Source organism: Drosophila kikkawai, chromosome 3R (assembly GCF_030179895.1).
Source record: "Drosophila kikkawai strain 14028-0561.14 chromosome 3R, DkikHiC1v2, whole genome shotgun sequence".
Taxonomy (NCBI): Eukaryota; Metazoa; Arthropoda; class Insecta; order Diptera; family Drosophilidae; genus Drosophila; species Drosophila kikkawai.
In genome coordinates, this window is record NC_091731.1 from 30,105,823 (window position 1) to 30,128,484 (window position 22,662).

The following is a 22,662-nucleotide window of genomic DNA, read 5'->3' on the forward strand; positions in this document are numbered from 1 at the left end:
AATTATAGATTAAATAAATGTAAACCCATAAAACTATTTATCTTCAATTAATAAATGTTTTCTATATATTTCACCTTATTTTTTAATCTAAAAACTACTTTCTTAAATAATTTTCGCTGCGTTAGAAATTTGAAATAAAAGAAATTTCCCATCCCTGGAGCTAGTTCATTGTTTTTTTGCAGCCCTGTTTCCGATGCTGTCAGCTCATTTCTCGTTTTTGCGTCGACGCCGAAGAGTACGTTTTCGTAGATATCAGCTGTCCGCTGTCTGCGACGCCCTGGAAGCGCGCTACCACCCTGTTCTTTTTCTTTTCGACCGTAGAACCACATGTCTGGTAACCGAGATTTTGATTTTCTTTTCGGCGGTATAATGCACCAGTTAATTGACTAATTGCGATTAATTGACAAGATCCACGTGCACGGCGACGACGGCAATTGACAGATTATCGCGACTGACGACGAACAGTGTGTGAATCGCATTTCGGGCGAAAATAATATCGTAACGTTCTCCCCCGTCCAGCGCGTGAGTGAGTGCGAGCGAGACGCAGCGGTAACGGCAGTGAGAGCGAGTGAGAGAGCGAGCGTGCGAAGTGTGTGTGCGAGGAAACCCGCAAAAGTAAAGCAACAATAACAACACACGCACGCACACAAACGCGAGCGTGGAGCTGCCCAAAGTGCGTAGTGTAACAGCAAAAAGCATATCGAAAAGTGAGCGCACGAAAACACAGCGGAATTCGTGTCAAAAATCTAGTTGCCGACTTGATTTGAATTCTAGGAGTTTCTGGTGCGTATTTAGTAGTTTAGCAGTGGTGTGTTGTGTGTCTGTGTCGTGGTGTGTGTGACCGCGTGCATCTTTTTGAAATCCGAGTTGCAGGCCGAATCAGCTGTTTATAATTCAAAACCAGGGCGGCACAGCAACAATGCAGGTCGTGCACAAATTGCATAATACTTGCCGAAGACCGAAAACAACGAGTTTATTGTTTACCTGACAAGCAGCAACAACAACGTTGGCCGAGGGAGACTTTGTTGTTTATTTTGCCATTGCCTTTGAATTAGGCGGCTTTCTATTGCTCTCACGTAAGCGCAACGTAAGGCCACGTAAGGCTTGGCGTAGCAAGTGGGCAGACCCAAAAAGTACCTAGCCCTGGTCAGCTAGCGTTGTGTTGCTTTGTGGAGCTGCTTCTTCTTGTTCGCTCTCCGCCTCTTCCTCTTCCTCCTGTGTGGGGCAAAAATACGAGTGGTCAGGCCCTAACCTCACTTCTTCTTCTTGTGTGTGGCTGCTGCATAATAATATAATACCTCGCTTCCATCTCGATTCGATTGGTCGTGCCCCGTAACGGACTCCTCCGTTCCGTCCGTTCTACAACATCTAATATATAACTTGAGATTTCGCCAGAAAATCCAATTCGCCGAGGCAGCAGCGTGTCAGTGGCTGTGGAAAATCGAGGAAAAGGCCGCTGCCGAGGGAGAGGCTCTTTACGAACGCAAAGCCATGGCCAGTTCTTAAAAAATCACCGCACTCCTCGGCAGGCTTTCATTGAGTAAAAAAGTTTACCAGTTCAAAGTTCAGTGTACGTGTGTGTGTGTGTATGCGAGTGCATTCGTTCTGCCGTAATAGGTTGCATTAAGCTGCAATGATGAAATAAATATTGCGAACTTGACAAAGTCGAGATAGTACGCAATATATACATAGCTTACTAAAAACATTGCGAGCTCGCACAGTCATAGATAGAAACACCCCAATACAGTCAAGCTTGCTTATACTGAAACTACATATTCTCAAAGAAAATGCAATAAAAAATACAGACAAGCTTGCCTAAGCAAAGATCTTATAGGTGTTTCCTTACAGCAGAGCTTTTTAGAAGAAGAAAACTTTATAAGTATTTTTTATTGCATTTAATTTTCATAAATTACATATTATTAGGCTTTACGCGTACGTAATGCACAGTTACAAATATATTCTTACTTTCAAAATGTTAGATAACATCTATATTTATTCAAATTGCCTATTCTTATACAACTCAGACAGAGAATACCTGTTAAAAGCCTATATAAATCTGAAAATGAATTTAAAACTGAAACAAAGTTTTTTTAATGCTTCCTAATTACGGTTCAAGAAAATCATATTTTTACTATTATAGATAGGTTTTATTGTCCTTAGAATCTAATCCAAACTAATTTTTCCTTTTTGCAGTTCGAAAGCCGTTCAATCGCCCATTGATTATACACGCATCCCGTTGACAAGGCCCGGAAGCAGCCAAGAGTTTTCCCGACCCCAAACAACGAGGATCAGCCGCTGAAGAAAGCCGGAGCAGGAGCAGCACATCTGCTGCCTACTCTGGAGAAGAACCCGACACCAAGACAGAAGGAGTAGCAGCAGCAGCCACTGAGCTACAGAGGAGCATGTCCAGCAAGGAGGAGACACCCTCTACGGGTGGAGCCGCAGCCGCAGCTCCCGTGGCCACCGCTTCTGGCAGTGCCACCACCTCGTATGCCAATGTGGTGCAGAATTTGGACACCAAGAAGGCCGCCAATACGACCAGCACCACCGTCACCGCCTCGACCTCTGCTTCTGCCTCCGTGGATAACAAAGAAAACCAGCCAAATCTAAAGAGCTTCAAGTCGTGGAGCGAGGAGACCGCAGCCGCTGAGGCAGCCGGGGAATCCATCGCCAGCAGCGTCAGCTTGGCCCTTGCAGGTGAAAAGCGTGCCGCCGCATCTGGAGGAGATAACACCGCTGAGAACTCTTCGGAACTAGACGATAACAATGACTTTGTGCCGGTACTATCCCACCATCGACGCGATCGCAAAAAGGCGCGCAAGGAAAAGCCACGCGATCAGCCGCAGACCGGAGGCCGTGGCGATGGTCAGAAATCCCACCAGGCTGGCAGACGTGCCCCTGGATCCTCGGACCCCGAACGCAAGCAGACAGTAAGGCCCCGTGCTTCCCGCGGTGGCAGTCCCCGCAAACAGGGAGCTGGAGCTGGATCGGCGGCTGGTGGAGCTGCTGCAGCTGGAGCTGGAGCTGTTGCTGCTGCCAAAGTACACAAGGATCGCAAGGATACCTCACCGAGTGCCAGCATCGAGGGAGCAGGAAGCAGCGGCACCGAGACCAAGTCGGGTGATGGGGATCAGCAGGCGGCTGGTGAGAAGGGAGCTGCTGGAGCGGCTCCGCCACCCAAACGATTCATCGCAGCACCACCGCCCAAGGTCAATGCCTGGAAGGTGAGTGATTATGTCATACTTTATTGATTATACACAAAAACTCTTGAATGGCTTCAGGAAAAAAGGGAATTTTCCTCTACCCTGGAAAGTGTTTTAGGTTTGGTAAATGTTTGGGGTTTTTTTTTGTGGATATATATTTGTTTATAAAGTTACTACAACGTATTATTTTGGAAAATAGAAGAAAATAAGAGGAACTTAATGATTTACTTCAGTTAAAACCAAATATGTTTTAAAATTTCTAGCTTTATTAGCTACTAAATAAACCCAGAGTTGAGAGAATATAAACGAACAGTCTTCTAGAAAGCATCGTCATTTGCATCGCAAAGCTAAAATATGCAAAATTATACCTACATTTCTTGGGAAGACAATAAAAATAGACTATATTCAAAAGATTATTGAGTATTTACCAGAAATCAGAGCTCAAAAGTCTGTCAAGATGTAAAATTCTGAGAACTGTTTCAGAATAAAGACAGCTCTTCGAAGCGATAAGGCATTTACATTTAATGATTTCTTAGCATTACTTTATTTTATTGACATATATGTAATTGTTAAAATAAGAATATAAACAATATCTTAAATATCAAAATGAATTTTGAAATGAGGCATATAATTAATTAGGCTTTCCTAATTAGGCAGTGTTGACTGTAAGCGATCCCCCAAAAGTGAAGTGCACGTTTTTTTTAGTTTATATTTTTTTGTTTCTCTTTTCCCTTCCATTGTGTTGTTGATTGTCAAATTGCGTCTTAAAAATGATGGAAAAACATGTCCATCCGTCTTTGGTGTGCGTGTGCGTCGTCCAACCATGTGTGTTTGGTGTGCGTTTGCTTGTTGTGTTTCTGTTTCTGTTGGTAAACAAATGTGCGTAGAATGAAGGAGGAGACGTTGACGAAGATTGGGAGCAAAGCGGGGCGGCTGATAAACACAAATGCAAGGCAAACAAAAACAAACACAAGGAGTCGCGTTAAAACACGTTTTCCGCTTTGTTGTGGTTTTCCTCGCTGTTATCGTTATGCTAATATTACCGCTGACGATTACAAAATTGTGTCTTGTATCTTGTATCTCACAGATACACGGTTGCAGGCATAATTGCATAATATTTGCCAGAAGGTAAAACAAAAACCCAAACAGAAGCGAAAGCAGTGTGACAAAACAAAGCGAAAGAAGAGAATCGATCGAAATAAACAGTATATTTAATTTATTTTTATTTACAGTCCACACTGGATATAGTAAACCATAAAAACCGTGCATGATTTCGATCACTGCAACAAATTTTTTCTTTCAACCTTTTTCAGTATTTATTTTTCACTTTATATATTGGTTATTATTATGAAAAATTATCGTTTAAAATAACGTGTATTTTGTGGTTCCCCTAGGCAGAAAGCACTGTAGGTTTAGGTATGTGTGTGTATCTTTTGGACTGTTTTTTATTATGTAATGCAAGCGATAATTTACCGGTGTTTATTTGTCTTTATTCTTTTTATATTCTGTTTTTGATATACGTACACCTAAAAAGATAATCAAATACATTTTTTAAGTTAAAGAAAAGCCGATGTTTACCTCCGTAATGTTCTTTATATATAAAAAGTTTAACATTTCAAAATCCTTTGCTTTGCTTTGATTTTTAGATAAACAAAACTCTGGGTTGCCATTTTTTGTTTGTGTAATTATTTATTCTATATCCATAATGGCACATCTGTTTTTTCGGTGTCGCAACAAACGAGAGAAAAAGTTAAATATTTCTCAACTAAAAATAAATGTCAAGGTCAGCCGCTTGTCGCCGCCTATCTATCCCACGAGCTTTCCCACCTCTTCATCCCCAATCCCCTCCCGGCAAACATAGCGAAAGCGTCCAAAAGAGAGGGCGAAATCAACAGAGAACGCAAAGCAAACGGTGCAAGAAACACACATACTATAAAAAGGTGTGGCTAATTTTCTTTTTGCGGAAAAAGTTAAAAGTTTACAGATTTAGGTCTTGTCGTCAAGCGGGAGTTGTATTATTCGCCTTGCTTTTGTGCTACTTTAAGTGGAGAAAAGATCCAAAGATCTCCCTTACTTTTGACATTATTTGCATATGCAAATCGAACTAATTAGGAAGCAAAAAAGACCTGAATTCTACCTCATTTTTTGTTAAGACTTTCAGTAAAAATAGTCGACAATCTCTTTTATTTTGTTGTACAAAGACTTAATGACTTTTAACGGAAACTTGTTATGTATTATTATGAATCCTAATTGTTAGCCATCTTAGTATTTTTTATAAACCTTTTTGTTTTTAATTTAAATAAACCTTACCCTCAAATCTTGTAATATTTTAAAATTTGTATTGTAATTCTATAAACTTTTTATTTAACATAATTTCTAGCTTGTGGACACCCATGTGTATGGTTAATTAGGGGTTAAAGCTTCTAGCCTTGTTTAAACCCTCTGGCCACCAAGCCCACGTTGCAGTCGACGTTAGCGTCAGCAGAAGCAGCAGCGGGTGCAGGGCGATTCAAATTTGAAATTTATTTTTCCACGCCAGTAGCCGTCGACGTGTGCCGTTGAAGAGTTCGCGGTTGGGAAAACACAACACCTTGCACTAGTACATTTTCCAGCAATAGTCCAGTGATTCCAGTGCTTCCCTCATCACCCCCATTAGCAAGTGTTCCGGCGATCGTGAAAGATTAAGCCAAAATACAAACAGCTGGAACGGCACGTGTTGTCGGGGACTCGAACTCAAAATCAAACTCACCGCGTGGTGAATTCAGTATACGCCCCGTTGTGAGGCGATTATTAGTCCAAGATAAATATCGAAATTGGAATAATACACAAAAACGGCTGAAAGGCGTGCGCAGCCGACGTGGAACTTAAAACTCGTCATACTTGTTGATATTATAGCGGTGTGTGTATATCGCTCTCGCTTCCTTTCTCTCTCTCTCTCCCTTCCGTTTCATGTGTGTCATTCGCGTTCCGTCGGTTCATAGCGTTACGTTTTCTTACGTAGCGTGAGGCTGATTTGCAAAGAGAGTGATAAGAATTACTACCCTCTTTTTTGCGCGCTCTCTCTCTGTCTCTTCTTCCTCATTCGGCTCTTGAGCGGCACAAAGGAAAACAATAACAAACATGAAAACGAAAGTAAATATGCAATCATCTTAACAACTTAATTAAAGTTTATGAGTATCTAGGAAAAGAAACCTAACGCCTCTTAATTCAATAGTTGAATGTGTGTCACATAGTACTGTAGACATTGGCTAAGCGGAAATAATTAATGAATTTGTCAGGAAAATTATTAATTTCTATTAATTTTTCCTTAATTATATTTTAAACTGCTTATATTTCAAAAACATTCATATAAAAAGTCAAGTCTTTTATTAATTATACTAAATAAAGAAGCAATATTTTTATTTTCACTTATCAGATTTTCTGAGACTTTCATAAATATGTAATTATACTAAGCACTCATATTATTCTAGCCTCATTAAAACTGTCTGATTTCTGATATTTGCATTATTATTGTTATAATTGACCCAAAAGCTAAACACATTCACTGTGAGTGTACATTCTATTTTTAGACACTCAACTGCAACCTAAGATTAATAATAACATTAATTTGTCTTAATTACGTTGACGTTTCTTTGCCTTGCTCTTTTGTTGTCCTATCAGTCGTTGGAGCTATCACATTGCAGCCAATATTCATATTTCAAACTGAAGCGACGTCTCGTTGTAAGCTTATTTTAACTTTGAGTATCAGTTTCGGGTTAGCTTAGTATTTTTCCATTCACATTGTTTTCGGAAAATCCCAGGGTATAATCACACTTGTGTGTACATATATTTATTTTTCCAATATCTCCCTTGTTGCTCTGTGCTTTTGTTAATGATATCAAGGGGGGGCCTCTGTTCGGCGGATTACATATAATATAAGGAAAATATATAATTTGCATTAAGTATCAGATTTTTCAACGTTCTTTCTTTTGCCAACGAAGCACTTGTGACTTCCTATTCCTTTGTGCTTGGCCTCTTGGTAGATTTAAAGGCATTTTCTTTTGTCGTCAAGAGGAAGATTTCAAAAGTGCTTGTTACCGATTAAGTTATTTATAGAATTATCATGCCCTCTTAAATATTTTTTATTTTTAAAAATATATATTATCTTAAGTGCTTGTACAGCTGTGTTCACGGAAATAGCAGTGCCCAACGACCTGCACGTTTAAGATCGGAAAATCCTGTTACAAACACTATTTTCATAAATTTTTTTTTCATAAAAGCTTAGTATATTTAATTATTAACAATACCACAATCATTTAATTTAGGTAACATAAACCCTTTAGAAGATATAGCTAATAACAACAAAAAAGGTCTATATTATGCCGTTCATTGAAATAGCAGTGAAAAACTAAAATTCTTCATAAATTTAAAAATATCGCATAAGAAACCTATTTCTTCTTAAATTCTAATTGACTATGATCTAATATTTTGTTAAATAGCCTTTAGAAGCTATCATAGCCTCATACCTTGGTGGCAAGGAGTCCACCAAGTCTTAGCAACGCTTGAGGGGATTATGGTCTCATTCCTCCTGCACAAATCGCCAAAGATGCGGCTTAGAAGTCGGAAACTTCTCTAATACGTAGCCCTTGATGTCCCCCATAAGTTTTCGATCGAATTTATATCCGGGGACTGTGCAGGCCATGGCATTGCATCCACTTTTCCTTTAAGAACCCACTCCTTGGCCACCTTGCTGGTATGATTAGGGTCACTGTACTGCTGAAATGCGCAAATTAATGGAATATTTTCCTCAGGATACGGCTGCAAGACAGTTTTTAATATTTGGACATAAACATAATGGTCTTTGATCCGACAGATCATATATACGGGACCTAAAACTTTGTATGAAAAGTATACCCAAACCATGATTTTTAGGCCACCGTGTTTTACTGTCTTCAGCGTATGGTTTGGGGGGCACTATCTATTTGGAGGTCTTGTCTTGTCCTATTCCACCAAATAAAACCAGTTTGGAGTTATTTGTCCAAAGGATATTACGCCATTTGAATACTGGCAGTTCAAGTGGCTATTGGCGAACTCGGATCTTGCCTTGATATGCCTGTAACCAAGCAGTGACATTTTCCATGGACTTCGCGAATCTAAAATTTATTCAATAAGTCCCCGTCGAATGGTCCCATGACTGATTCCCATGCCAATTCCCGCTCATATATCCCTAGAGGATGCAAAAGGAAGAGCTTTGCTGAAGCGAAGTACGCGTCGAGCCCGTATAATTGTGGTTTTGCGAATCGTACCTCGGTTTTTTTGGGTTCGGTTCATAATTTATGACTTATAAACTATTTTAAAAGAACAATTTGAAAGATTTAGAGACTCTTTACATGTTTTGCTCTTCTTTCTAGGCTAAGTAATCTGATACCTTTCTATCATGGAGCAGTGAGGTCCTGCGCCCACTAAAATAATTTTTTTTGCGTTGTAAAGGTGTATTATAGTATAAACTATAATAACGACCTTAATTTAAGTCATTTTTTACAAAATTAAAAGAAATTTCGGCACTTTTTGCTAAAGAAAAATAAAAACTGCTATTTCAGTGATCGGCCAAAACGAGCTGCATATGTGAAAAATATCAATAAAACATAAAAATAGAGCAAATCTAACGGAATTTTTTCTCGATTCTTATCTTTATGTTCCATTTTACAAAAACAATGTGCAATAGATCAGCTTGCAAAAAGGAATATGTCCAAAAAATCGTTTTGAAGTTGTTCCTCTGTCGCACTGCTATTTCAGTGAACACAGCTGTATATTACGTTTTTATCATAATAATGTTTATGTTAAAAACTGTAAAAAAATTTAAAATATATAATATATAAACGTTTTAAAATAGTCATTTTACTATGATAGTAATACCTTTTTGCTTAATTTGTTTAATTTGGGCAATTTGATTAATTAACTTCTTAACTCGGTACTGAAGCACTTTTAGAATGACATCAATTATTGTATACTAGAAGATTAAGACTTACAGTGGCAAACAAATATCTCTCAAGTCTTCAGATTAAAGCAGCACTTCAAGTTTTGTTGGATAACTTCACTTATTAATTACAACATTTAAAGCCACAGCTAATTTTTTTCGTAATTGATTATTTATTACGTTTTTTAAAAGGCATCACTTGTGATACGCATTTAAGTTACAGTCTTCTAAAATTACACTATATATTTTCAGTTGAGCAACAATATCTCAGTTTCCCCATCTTCTGTTTACTTGATGATATTTAAAGTAATTATTTGCTGTAAAAAAAGTGAACCAACTAATTATTTGCGCCACAAATGTAAAACTTTGGCGTGATCATTAGGCAAAAAAGTATATGAAGGACACAGAGAAAACTGTTTTCGTTTCTCTTTTATATAAGCAACCATTCAGTGATTTCAACTACTGATAGGAATAATCTACTAGCTTACACAACGAGTGTATACGCTACTGATAGGTGACAAAAAGGTCTGATTATAAAACCACGCGGTGATAGAGACTACCTCAAATATTAGTTTGCTACAATTATTTTGTATATATGTATGTACCTTTGTGAAAACCCCGCAAAACTGCAGCTGTTTTGCTTTCACAAATAAATGTTAAGTTTGGAATGTATTTAATATTCTTGAACATATTTGCTTTCGGCTTATTTACACCTCTCTGGGGGCCCGATAAGAGTTATGTTCCTAAGCCTGCTACGCATTAAATAAAGTTGCTCGACTCGCTCCCAACGTAAACAACATTTCGCACACACACCCACGTCCCCAATAAACGTATTGGTGTTTGTGCGTTGAGGTTCGCTGGAGTTCGTCGTCACGGATCCGAATAACCTGACTATACTCTGGGACTCTCCTCTCCTGCACCTCAATGAGCAGTTGCCCGTTGGGTCTAATCATTCAATTTAATCACGAATAAAACTATAAATAGAAAAAAAGTAAAATGAAAAATAGTCATAAACTTGTTTGCGTTCAAAGCTGGACGACCTTTTTGTTACCCATTAATCACTGTTCAATAGGGAATATTAGTATTACATTTTTGTTCCCCTAGGAAATTTTAACCTTTCTTTTGAAATAAGATCTCCGCACAAATGTCCTTTCCAGTGTTTTTCAATATTTTATGTGAACAATTTAAGCAAGAAGTTGAAAATAATTGAACGTAGTTGATCGGATTACTGAGTATCTCCAAGTTGAGCATCCCAATTTCAGTATTCTCTATCATTTATTGTATTATTATACTTATTATTATTCATGTAAGCTGCGCTGATTGTGTGGGCACTTGTTCTCCATATACATATATATTTATTTTTTCCTCGGGTCTCTATCTTTTACTCAATTGGGCTGAGCACGTTTTCTGGTTTTGTTTTGGATTTTTTTTTTGTGTACAATATCTTTACATAACGTCTTTTTGCGGCCGGCATTATTATAGACGGGTTTTTGCATTCTGCTCGTATTTTTCAATTTGCTAAAACGCAGAAAGACCCGACCAGACTGTCTCGCAACCTCAAAAGGGGGTAATGCAGCCCCAGCCCCTCCTTTGGCATTACCTCTGGCCCGACCCCTCCTGCACTTATGGCCCCAAACTGATTACGAGCGAGTGTTGACTTGGAGAATGCCACAGAATGTGGGTCTTTTTGCACGTTTACGTTCGCCAGCCGGCTCTCGGTCATTGTTTGCTTTTATTTTTACTTCTCTTTGTAGTATTTTTGTACGATTTCACTTGCTGCTATCGTGCTAGTCCCGTCCGATTCTAATGCCATTTAAAATAGTAATTTTGCATTGCCAGCGCCTCAGTTGTCTATCAGCCATCGCCCGATGTGGTGCACTTTTTAGCTAGATCTCAGAGATAATCTAGTATTTGTGAAATAGTGTTTTGAACAACTTTATTTGGATATAATAAAACTGCAGCAACTGGCAAGTTAATTTTTTTTAAAATCTTAATTTGAGTACTTAATCAAATTTAATTATTACAACCAATGTTTGTGGTTCTAGTAGATCGTTATGAATCACTTTTTACTATCAATGACCTTGAACTATCCATCAAATTAATTGCTTCTAATCTTTTGTTCAAAGAACCTCACCTATATGGGTATTATAGTACTTAAAATTTAATGACAAACACTCAAGTACGTCAGCGATTTATGTGGGGGGTTCAAAATGTCCAAAGTGATAAGAAACATGCCCGTATAAATATAGAATTTGAAACATGTGCTCATACATTCAGCGAATGTTTGAGGGATAGTATTTTTCATAGGTATGGTCGTGGAAAATTACAAAAACCCATAAAAACTAACAAGTGACACGATAAAAATGTAGTTGTAGTCCTTGCAGTGGAGTCACGGTCGTTTTTCCACATGTTCCTTAAACTCTATTCGAAATGACTTAATGATTGCAAATTAATGATCATGATCACGATTGTATCCTTGAGAACACCCGTGAATACGTGATCAACTGCATGGAAAGTGCTTTTGAATATTCTTAGCACAAATGTGTCACAAAAAACGTACACAATTGTGAAGAATACATTTTTGGGTGTATTATATTGTTTAACTATTTAGATAGATAAAGATAAGGCTCTAATTTGAACTTTATATTCAGGAAAACTTTTATCAGTTTCCCACTGTTGTTTATAACATGTCATATTGGATAAATTATGTGATGTATTGGCTTTGATAAGGCTTTAAGGTCAAAACTATATCTTACTAGATATGACTGAGTAATTATGTGAAAAATATAGAAAAACAATAGGAGAATTAGTAATGTTATTGAATTTGAAATTACTTTCAACCCCCAAATGATTAATTATTAAATATCGACAAACATTCAAGTATAAATAAACATAAGTATCTACTAGATACTTTTTGTTTATGTGTATCTTTTTCCTTGCACAACAATATTTTATTGGATAAATTAAGCCACTTCTCTGCATCTCTTTCAGCTTGTGGGTCTCTTTCTTTATCCTCTCTCATTGTTTTGAAGTTTTCCACCACCCGTCTGAGCGTTTCTCCACTTTTCCGCTCTCCTTTGCGTGGCCTACGTGCCGAAAATCACATGTTTATTTTGTTTTGGGCTCTCTTTTTATGTTGGCATCTTACAGATACACCGCATGGTGCGAGTGGGATGGCCTATGTTTGTTGTGCTTGTAATCTATGGGGTTGTCTTGTTATTTGGATTAACTCACCTGTTGTCGATATTCGATTCGAATTTATATGCTAAGGCCGTGTCGGTGGGTGAACTTTCGCAGCCGATCAAAACAACAATTAGAAAATGCGTACAAAAACAAAACGATAAATAAAACGCACGTACACACACTGAGCGAAAACCTGTATTCATTGGATACAGGATGCCTGCGCTGGCTCTCGCGCTCCCAGCCGGCATAAGTCTCTCTCGTTTGCTCCCTCTCATTCGCTCTCACGCATCCGTGAACCGGCGCATCGGCTGTTTTCTGTTTTGTTTTTGTTTTGGATCTGGGGATACAGTGGAACTTCATTGGACGAACTCAATACAACACAGAATGTTAAAAATATCAACCATAAAAAGAGCTATACGAAGAAGAATTAATTCATGTTTAATAGTTTGTCTAAAAAATAGACTTGTATGTAATTATTTAACAAAATGTAGTTAAATATTCCTCCAAGTAAATACTGTGATTACATTATAGACTTTACTGTATGCTTTTTTTATGTTGCGCTGTAAAACCAGTTGTTGTTGCTGCGCTTTATGAGCTGCCTCCCCTTTTGCCTCTTTGTTTTCGTCTTCTTCGTTTTTGCTCACGTAGTCAACGCGTGGACAGCAATAAGCCCTGAGCGTGAACGAGATGGGTGACGAGTAAAAGAGAGCAGATAAAGAGTCGGAGGCATATTCGGTTCCCAGTGGCGTAGCTATCGCACAGAATTCACCGAACACTTCGCGAGAACGGACCAGTTTCCAGGCAATTGTTTAAATAAGTTTTTGCCTTAGCATCAATAAAAATTAATAGCGGCAGCAACAACAACTGTGCTAGTTATAGCAAAAAATAAAAAGCGAAAATAGACAGCAAAAGTGTTATATGAAGAGCAAAATAAACAAAAGATAAGGAAAAACCTGCAGTGCGACGATTAACAGTGAAAAGTAAAGTAACTAAAAGTTCTTGTGAGAAAACGAGGTAATTTTCCAGTGCCAGGGGAAAACGTATACTCTCTTCTAAAATAAGCTTTATTAGTGCAATTACTCCTTTTAAATCTTTTAAATACCAAATTTATTGTGTTTTTATTTTAATTCCTTACTAGTAAATAATTGATTTTAAGTGAGTGATTAGGTATTTAATTAATCCCGAGGGGAAAACCCTCTGACTCATATGCGCGATGAACTAAATCTGGGTTAGGGACACTCCCCTATACCAAATATTCCGCTATACCTTTTGAGGTTATACTTGCGCACAAGGAGTAAGGAGTCATCAATGCTGCATTGATTTTTCTTTGAACAACACTTTGTACTCTCACTTTGAATTGAAGTCACATTTTAGTTTCCATTTTTCTAACGACCGTTTGTTATGTTTTGTGTGCCCCTACAGATATCGGCTAAACAATCCGGCAGCCCCAAGGCAGGAACCTCTCCATTGGACAAACGTGTTTTGCAGCCCAAGGCACAGCAACAACAGCAACAGCAATCCAAGCAGACTGCCAGCAGCAACAACAACGCACAGAATACAAGCGGCAACAAAAAGACACAACAACCTCAACAGGGGGCAGCAGCAACAACCAACACACAGACAACAACAGGAGCAGTAGCAAGCACAGCGGCACCATCAACAACAGCAGCAGCAGCAGCAACACCGAGCACATCGGCAGCAGCAGCAGCAACAGCAACAACTGAAACAGCAACAACCACTGGTAAGTGCCTAAGATGGAAATTTCCTATATAAAAATTTAAATGAATCAAAAGTGGGCAAAAAACCAAAGCTATTTTAATTCAAAAAGAACACGCCATCATTTAAAAAGAAAACCATTAGTTGTTGTTTTTTTCTGTTATAAATAGTTTTTTATAGCTTTTTAGATATATTTGCTTTCCCTGTAGGTTTTGCCATATATTATGTACCTTATATAGTATAGATCCGAAATTTATTTCGCTAAACCCCCCCGCAGAGTTGTTTTCATGCCGGAGAGATGGGTTGCAAACCTGACCACATGTGACTGTGCTCTCCCTCACTTGCTCCGTTTCTCTCACGTGTCTCCTAGTTTTTCTTTGGGGTTTTCCCTGCTGCTTTCTCTCTCTCTGTTGATTGTGACCCTATGCTCCGAGAGAGAGACAAAGAGAGAGGATTCATTTTTGGCGACGCATATGGCGTGGCATGGCCTGATTTCTTATTTTTAAAACACTTCTTTGTTTTTAATACTCACCCTGAAACCACTTTTCATTTGCAGTTGATGCGACTCAGGCAGATGCGCTAGCCAAAGTCGTGGTAAAGGACAAAAGGAAGGTCAACCAAAAGGTAAGAAAATTAATAATAGTAATAATTTGTATAAAAATATAAAAATATATCGTAAATCTTACTCAATCTCTGCTTCCTTTAACAGGCCAGCGACTTCAGCAACGTTGGTGACTGGCCCACGCTAATCGGTGGAATTTCTGGCAGTGGCAAAGCCCCCAGCAACGAACCCAAGCGCAACCCAACGAAAAAACAGCAGCCAGCCAAAGCAGCCGTAGCCAGCAGCAACACAAGCACTCCAAGTGAAGTTGCCACAGAGTCTAACATCGCAGCACCCACCAGCAGCAGCAACAGCAGCAGCAATAGCAATAGCCAAGCAACAGCCACAGCCGCTCCTGTTGCCAGCACGAGTCATGATGCCAAAGCCCAGCGAGACGCTGAACCAGCAACCGATGCTGCTCCAGCAGCTGCTGGCTCCACTGCCGGGCCTTCCCTCACCAAGAAGCTACCCAAGCACAAGTGGCGTCCGCTGCCCATCGATCTGGCCAAGTCCAGTCGCCCTAAACCGATTGGCGGCCGGCCCAATCGGCGGCTCAGCGATGATGGCACCGACCAGCGCCGTCCGCCGCGCTCCTATCACGAACGCCAGTCAGCTGCAGGAGCAGCGGGAGCAGAATCGCGCCAGTCAAACGCTGGCCGTCATCCGTACGTCCCACGCTCCGCGACTGCTGCGTCCGAGCGCGTGGATTCCTGGCGTAGCAGCGGCAGCACCGCAGCCTTCGATGAGCAGCGCTCTGGAGCAGCGGGTGGTGCCGGGTCAGCAGCGGGAACAGCGGCAGCCGCTGGATCAGCAGCGCGCGGGCCGCGTCGCTTCCGGACGCCGTATCGCGGCGGGCGGCAAGGCCGGGGCGGATTCGCCCGACAGGGACCAGGTCGTCCGACTCATCGCATACCACGCCATCTGCTAGCTTCGGGCGAGTATGCCAACTATCTGCCGGCGGACGCCGCTGGCGCCGACTCCTCGCAGTCGTCGTATGTGCTCATGGGCACCCACTACTTTGGCAATGTGCCCGCCGCCTACATTGAAATGGACGCCAACAGCGTCAAGGAGGCCATCAAGAAGCAAGTGTAAGTAGTCTACAATTTTTGAAATTTTCCTAATGCCTTTCGCTGGATATCTATCTATCTATCTTGATAAAAACTGAAAGCTAAAGGCATTTTATCTCTGAACATTTGAACTCTGAACATTTTTTTCTTGACCTTGCACCTTCTTTACTCTCGTTTTCCCCCTGTAGTGAATACTATTTCAGCTCCGATAATCTTACCGGCGACTTCTTTTTGCGCCGCAAAATGGACCCCGAGGGCTATATCCCAGTGACCCTGATTGCTTCGTTCCATCGCGTTCTCGCCCTGACCACCGACGTGGCCTTGATAGTGAACGCCATTAAGGAATCGGATAAATTGGACCTCTTTGAGGGTTACAAGGTGCGCACTAAGACGACACCGACCGTTTGGCCCATCAGCGATGTGCCGGACGCTCAGGAAGGGGACCCAAAGGCTTCACAGCTGGAGAAACAGCAATCGGAGACGGCGGAGGAGGAGGATCAAGAGCAACTGGAGGAGCAGACTGAGGTTGGATTGTCGTCGCCGCCCATTCTCACATCGGCGATGGCAACGAAGCCGCTAAGCAGCATTCCGCCGCCGCCGGTGCCGCGCAACTCGCAGAATCTGATGCCTAAAATGCTGCAGGAGAAGCATCAGCAGCCAAGATCCTCGTCGGCCATTGCCTCTCTCAACTCGGTGAATGCGATCAGTGCTTTGACCCAGCATGTGGAGGGTGGTGCCGCCGAGCTGGCTGGACACTTGAGTGGTCTGGCAGAGAGTGTGAAGCCCAAGTCCTCGTCGACGCCGGATAAAAGGTCGGCTGCTGGCGGCGGCAAGGGAGCTGGGGCAGCAGTTGCTTTGGTGGCGGAGCCGGAGGGCATGTGGAAAGAGGTAAAGAGACGCTCCAAAACAAATGCTATCAAAGAAAACGCTACTAAATCAGCCAACAACAACACGTCAACACCACAACAACAGCCACCGCTTTCACAAACGCTCAACAACAATAACAATGATAATGTCAAAACGAACAACACCACGTCCAAGTCCTCGTCCACGTCCACGTCCAACGCCACATCCAACGCCTCATCATCCGCCACTGTGTGTGTTACCACGAACAATGCTTCCTCAGCCACCAAAGCAACCACCAATGCCACAAAAACCACGAAAACCACCACTACCACCGCCACCTCCACAAACAACAACATCAAATCTGGCAATGCTGCTTACTCCAATACCCACTCCAAATCCTCATCCAAAACAGCTGCTCCGCCATCCGCTCAGTGCCATGCCGAAAAGGAAGAACTAGACTTCCAGTTTGATGAGGAGCTAATGGACCCCCTACCCCCTGGAACCGGACGTATCAACAACTTCACCGAGAACTTCTCCGACGACGATGAATCCGACTATGAGTTTGCCGACCGTGACATTAACAAGCTGCTGATTGTGGCCCAAGTGGGCCGGGCACCCAAACACGAGGGCTATGATCGCACCGCTGACTTTACATCTCGCACCAAAATCACCCAGGATCTGGAGAACATCATTAACGACGGGCTGGTCAACTATGAGGAGGATCTGTGGACCACCACGAATGTGGAGCCCGATTACAAGACTGTCAAAGTAATTTCACAGGCTGACTTTGAGAAACTGGCTGGTGGCCGTGTAAAATCGGTGGTGCCACCGCAATTGGCACCTCCACCGCCGCCATTTGATGAGCACGATCTGGATGCTGATGAAACCCTTGTGGGTGATACTACTCTGAACTCTACGCTGAACTCGACACTGAAGTCTCGACGAGCCCGCTTTTATGCTGCTCCTAATTCCCACTCAATCGATCCCCGCACACCCAGGAAGCGGAAACTCCGTCACACCGCCAATCCACCTGTGGAGGCTCATGTAGGTTGGCTGCTCGACACCGTGGAGCACCGACCACGCACCACCTCCATGGGTTCGTCGGCGGGCACATCACCCACTACCTCTTCTTACGGATCCTTTGGCTCATCGGTGCCACAATCGCTGCCCATATTCCAGCATCCGTCGCATGCGCTGCTCAAGGAGAACAACTTCACCCAGCAGGTCTACCACAAGTACCACTCCCGCTGCCTCAAGGAGCGCCGGCGCTTGGGCTTTGGACAGTCGCAGGAGATGAACACCTTGTACCGCTTCTGGTCGTTCTTCCTGCGCGAGAACTTTAACAAGAGCATGTACAACGAGTTCCGTACTTTGGCGTTGGAGGATGCCGGAAATGGATTCCGCTATGGCCTGGAGTGCCTTTTCCGGTTCTTCTCGTACGGTCTAGAGAAGAAGTTCAGGCCGAATGTCTATCAGGATTTCCAGGACGAGACAGTTGCCGACTACGAGACAGGTAAAGAGTGATAACGATCCCAAAATGTATAGATTTTAATTCATTTTTTTATCCATAAGGTCAACTGTACGGCCTCGAGAAGTTCTGGGCCTTCCTAAAGTACTACAAGAACGGTGAGAAGCTGGAGGTGCAGCCCAAGCTGGCGGAGTATTTGAAGAGCTTCAAGAATATCGAAGACTTCCGTGTGGTGGAGCCGGAGATCAATGAGATGTTGCAGGGAGTGGGCAGCCTGAATCCTGGTCGCCAGCTAAACAGACATCGCAGCGTGTCCGAAAGCGATGGCACGGCTGTGATTACGGCCGGCGGTCGTCGCCTTAACACCACCATTACCAATCGCAGCGACTATGTGGGTAGGCTGCTCCAGCAGCAGCAGCAGCAGCAACAACAACAACAGCAGCAGCATCATCAGCAACACCAGCATCAGCAGGGATACGGCGGTTACAATCAGCAGCAGAACAGACGACGCACTGGCTCTTTTGGCAGCAGTACAGTGCGCATTCGCAGCGGTTCCCTGGGCAATAAGCCACAGGTGGTGAATCGCAATCAGGGATCGCAGCACGAGTTGCGACGCGGCGGCAGCAATACTGGCCTGGCGCCACATAAGCGACAGCAGCAGCAACAAAAGCCCAAGCCCGGCGCCGGTTCACAGGCCAACACAGTCCGTGCCAGCACATCAGCAGCTGCGACAGCGGCAACCACATCCTCAGCGGCAGCAGCAGCATCTACAACAGCAGCGCCGGCGGTCACGGTAACGGGCACATCGTCGTCGCAGAAGTAATTAGACGACAATGCAGAGACAGTTTTTTGATGATTAGGCTTAGGTTAAAATCTACCTTAGTTTTCAGGGGGCGCTCGTATTTGCATTGCTCTCCAACACACTCTTTTGTTTATTCATTCTTTTTATTCTTATTATTATTATTTTGTAGTATTCGAGTCAAGCGTAATGTGGGAACAGTCGTGTTAGCTTTTAGCATAATTAAGTGAAAATTTTTGAAATTTGTTTATTGCAATTTGCTTAGCGCGTTGGTTTAGTAGTTACGATTCTTTCTAATTGTTTGTTTCTCGCATCCCCTCGACTAAAAACAACAAAAAACTATAAAAAAAAAAATGGTTGCTTACAAAATGCTCAATGTTTGTTGTTAGCACACACTCACACCCAAAACACATACAACACACAGCGGGGTCTGTCTGCTTTGTACCAGTGCCAACCAGCCATGATCTTGAAAAAAAGTTAACGAATCGAAAACGATTGCCCTTATTTTTTGTTTTGTTGATTGACTATTCCCTTTATTATTATATTATTTTTTTTTTTTTGTTTGCGAAACAAAAATCAAGGCAAAAGATTTTCCTACTTAGAGCAGCGTTGATTGTTGACGTAATGCCATGAACTGTTGTACTATATACGATTAAAGATAATAACCATAACGAATAACCCTATGCAAACTCTACCTAACGAGAAAGCTGAATAGAAATCAAAACGAAATTGATACGCAACACACAACCAAATGATCTTAATGCAAATACATTTTGTAAATTACAAAGAAAGATGCATATATATATACGGAAAATATATAGCGCAATGGCACACTGCATATATATATAAACATATATAAAAATGAATATGAACACTAACTCTATTATTATTGTTTATTTTTGTGTCATCTGACCTAAGCGCAAATGTAAAATGTAAAATGTTGTAATAGAGGCAACGAGAACTTGTAGTCCTTAACCCAATGGAGGCAAGCGGGGCTCAAGTGCCAGCGAATTTTAGTTATTTAAGCATTTACCACAAGCAAGCAAGTCCAGCGCAGCCACAAACGGATTAGGAATAGGAATATCTTACCCTTGCTCTAGCCCTTGCCTTTGCACTGCCCCCCCACCCCCCAGTCTACACACAAAACTTCGTACCCCGCCAAGCATTTAGAAGCATGTCCAAAACCATTTAGTTCTTACCCTAAGTTTTTGCACTTGTTACTTTTTAATTCGAGAAAACTACGATTATAACAAACGAAAAAAAAAAACCAAACAAAAACCATGAAAATTAACAAAAAAAAATTAAAATCAAACAAAAATGTCAAGTCCAAAAAAAGTTTAAAACTTTATAAAAAACGAGGCAAATCATGCAAGCGAAAAAAAAACACAATAAGAGATAATGAAATTTGTTTCGCATAGTGAATAAATCTAAATTTAAAACATATGTGAGAAATCAAATGTAAGCTTAATACGGATAATAACTATATATATCTGAATATATATATCTACGCATATATAGAGAGACACAGCATCTGACTTTAATTAACTAATTAAGAGGCGAACGGTGAAGTTGTTCGATGCAGTTAGCAAAAACTCTCTCGCAGAAAGGTCCTTTAGCTCCTCAGCTCATCTAGCGCATACACCACACACAAATACGAAAAGTGCAAAGAACGTTTCATTAAATATTATTTCTTAATCATTAGATATTTGTAAATGTATATATTTCCCCGCTACCTATCTTTTTAAACTGTCGCCTTATCAATTTTACCCACACAGAGCACACACACACACACATTGGCCAGACGCTTCTGTATGAGCTTAACGATCCTATAAATATTATACATTTTAAATATAATACAAATCATAGAAAGAGAGAGGTCAGGTCCAAGGACAATTCATTCGGCTGTTGCGTAATTATACATAGTTCTGCCACAACTATTTTGTTTTTCACATGAAGTGTTGACCTTAGTTTATACACACACACACACACCCACTTGATCACAGACTTTGTATGTGTGACTTTAAGTTTGCAACCTTTTATATGAATAATTTACGTTTAAATCTACGAATACGATACGATACACACACACACACACAGAGAATGAGAATACCTACGAAATGAACATAATGGAACTCTATTTAAAGTAATTTTGTAAGCCACTTAAATATGGAAAAAGCGAGAGGAAAACTAAGTAAACAAAAAAAAAAAAAAACGAAAGAAATGATTATTGTGAAAAACGTGATAGTTTAAACCATAAAGAGTAATATTTACTACTATTATTATATTAATAATTAATTATACGATGCATATATGGTTATGTACATGTATGTAAAACGGAAAACCACAAAAAATTTCTAAACTAACGTAAACAAAAAAAAGTAAAAAATTTTTTTAAAATTACCAACACAAAAAAATGTTAAAAACAATGAGTAGAAAAACTAAAACAAAAAAATGAATAAAAAAAAACTTGAAAAAACCAAAATCAAATATGTTTATGACCTTTAAGGGAAAGCGAAATCTGAGGGAAATTTCTCAAGGGAAATTATTTGATTCCAGCCTTTTCCGAAGGTGGCGCCAGCAGCATGAATATTTTCTGAGAGCAAAAAACTGATTTTATTACAAAGGATTCATTTATTAAAGAAGCTTTATGATTAAATAATTAATTTTAATTTGTTGTATGAAGAATAAAAACAGAAAATCCTAAAACCATGGACCTTAGCAAATTACAAAAAAAACTTACTGAAGAACAAAGGTCGAAAAACAAAAGGGTGGCCAATGCCCAATCGATTGACCCTTTGAGTAATTAACCTTTTCAGGGCCATTTGTCATCCGGCAACAAAGTGCAAGGGGAAACTGCAAACATCTTCTCATGCTGCAGCAGCTCCGAGGCTGAGCCCCATCCCGGACACATGTTGTTGGCTTTGGCGAGCATTGGGTGTCACAGATTAACGCCTCACTTGAATTATGGCCAGGCCTCCCTCCCAGAGCACCACCGGAGAAAACTACTCCACAAAATCCGGAGCGAGCGCGTGGAAAAATCATGTATAAAACATAAGAGCAGCAACACACAGGTGCACTTAGAAAAAAACAGGACGATATAAAGATAAATTTTAAGTGACTTTTTTAAATATTTCCTTTAGAGATTATAATAAAAGGTTAAAGAAAATGAGTTGAAGAATCACTTTATTTTATTCTAATCAATATTTAAATTTAATCGGCTACTGAGCCGATTCAGTTTCCAAGTGTATCCAAAGGTATACGGCTGGGTGGCTTAAAGTCTACAAAGGACAAGACGCAAAGGCACGCAAGGACCAGAAGTAGAGGCCGAGGACCTAGGACCTGGCTCCTCGCCGACGATAGCCTGCAGAGGCGTTTAAAAATTGAAAACCAATTTTGTAGCGATTTAAAGCGGGGCGGCGCGGCAGTTGGAGAGGCCCAAAGTTAAGCCAGATGGCGTGTGTGAATGTGTGTGTGTGCTGGCTGGTGGTGCTACTTTTCGCACCTCAAGCGCAAGTCCTGACCCCGACAGAGCTTAGATTGTGTTACCAATATTTATGGCTCAATGGGGACAGGGGAAGACCAAGGGCTTTCGGCTGGCGTGACCGCGACCAGGTCTAATCACATGTGACCCCTTCGAGGGGCAGCAGAAGCAGAAGCAGGCACAGGGACATGGGGCAGGGATTGGAAGAGGGCATTCATATCGAAGCTTAATTTAATGGGCGTTTAACGTGTGACTCGCCTTTGAACTTTGCCCGCACTTAGCTCACGCACATGCTTCCGGCGGGGAGTGGAGCCCACGGTTACGGATCGGAGTCCCTGGAAT

At 41.1% G+C, this 22,662-nt stretch overlaps 1 protein-coding gene across 4 annotated transcripts; it reads left to right on the forward strand.

The window, feature by feature from the left end:
• The first annotated feature begins 287 nt into the window (after positions 1–287).
• On the forward strand, positions 288–21,076 carry larp (La related protein). Of its 4 annotated transcripts, none has more exons than XM_017171114.3 (7): positions 288–783; positions 2,194–3,224; positions 13,765–14,083; positions 14,615–14,682; positions 14,768–15,747; positions 15,915–18,085; positions 18,145–21,076. In XM_017171114.3, exons 2-7 carry the CDS (start codon positions 2,403–2,405, stop codon positions 18,861–18,863), a joined length of 5,079 nt encoding a protein of 1,692 aa, XP_017026603.1. In that variant the 5' UTR covers positions 288–783; positions 2,194–2,402; the 3' UTR covers positions 18,864–21,076. The 4 variants fall into 4 exon arrangements, with proteins under 4 accessions (XP_017026603.1, XP_070143081.1, XP_017026604.1 ...); XM_070286980.1 differs by lacking the exons at positions 288–783; positions 18,145–21,076 and adding an exon at positions 1,311–1,570 and having other exon boundaries at positions 15,915–16,614; positions 16,985–17,093; XM_017171115.3 differs by lacking the exon at positions 288–783 and adding an exon at positions 1,326–1,570.
• The last annotated feature ends 1,586 nt before the right edge of the window (positions 21,077–22,662 follow it).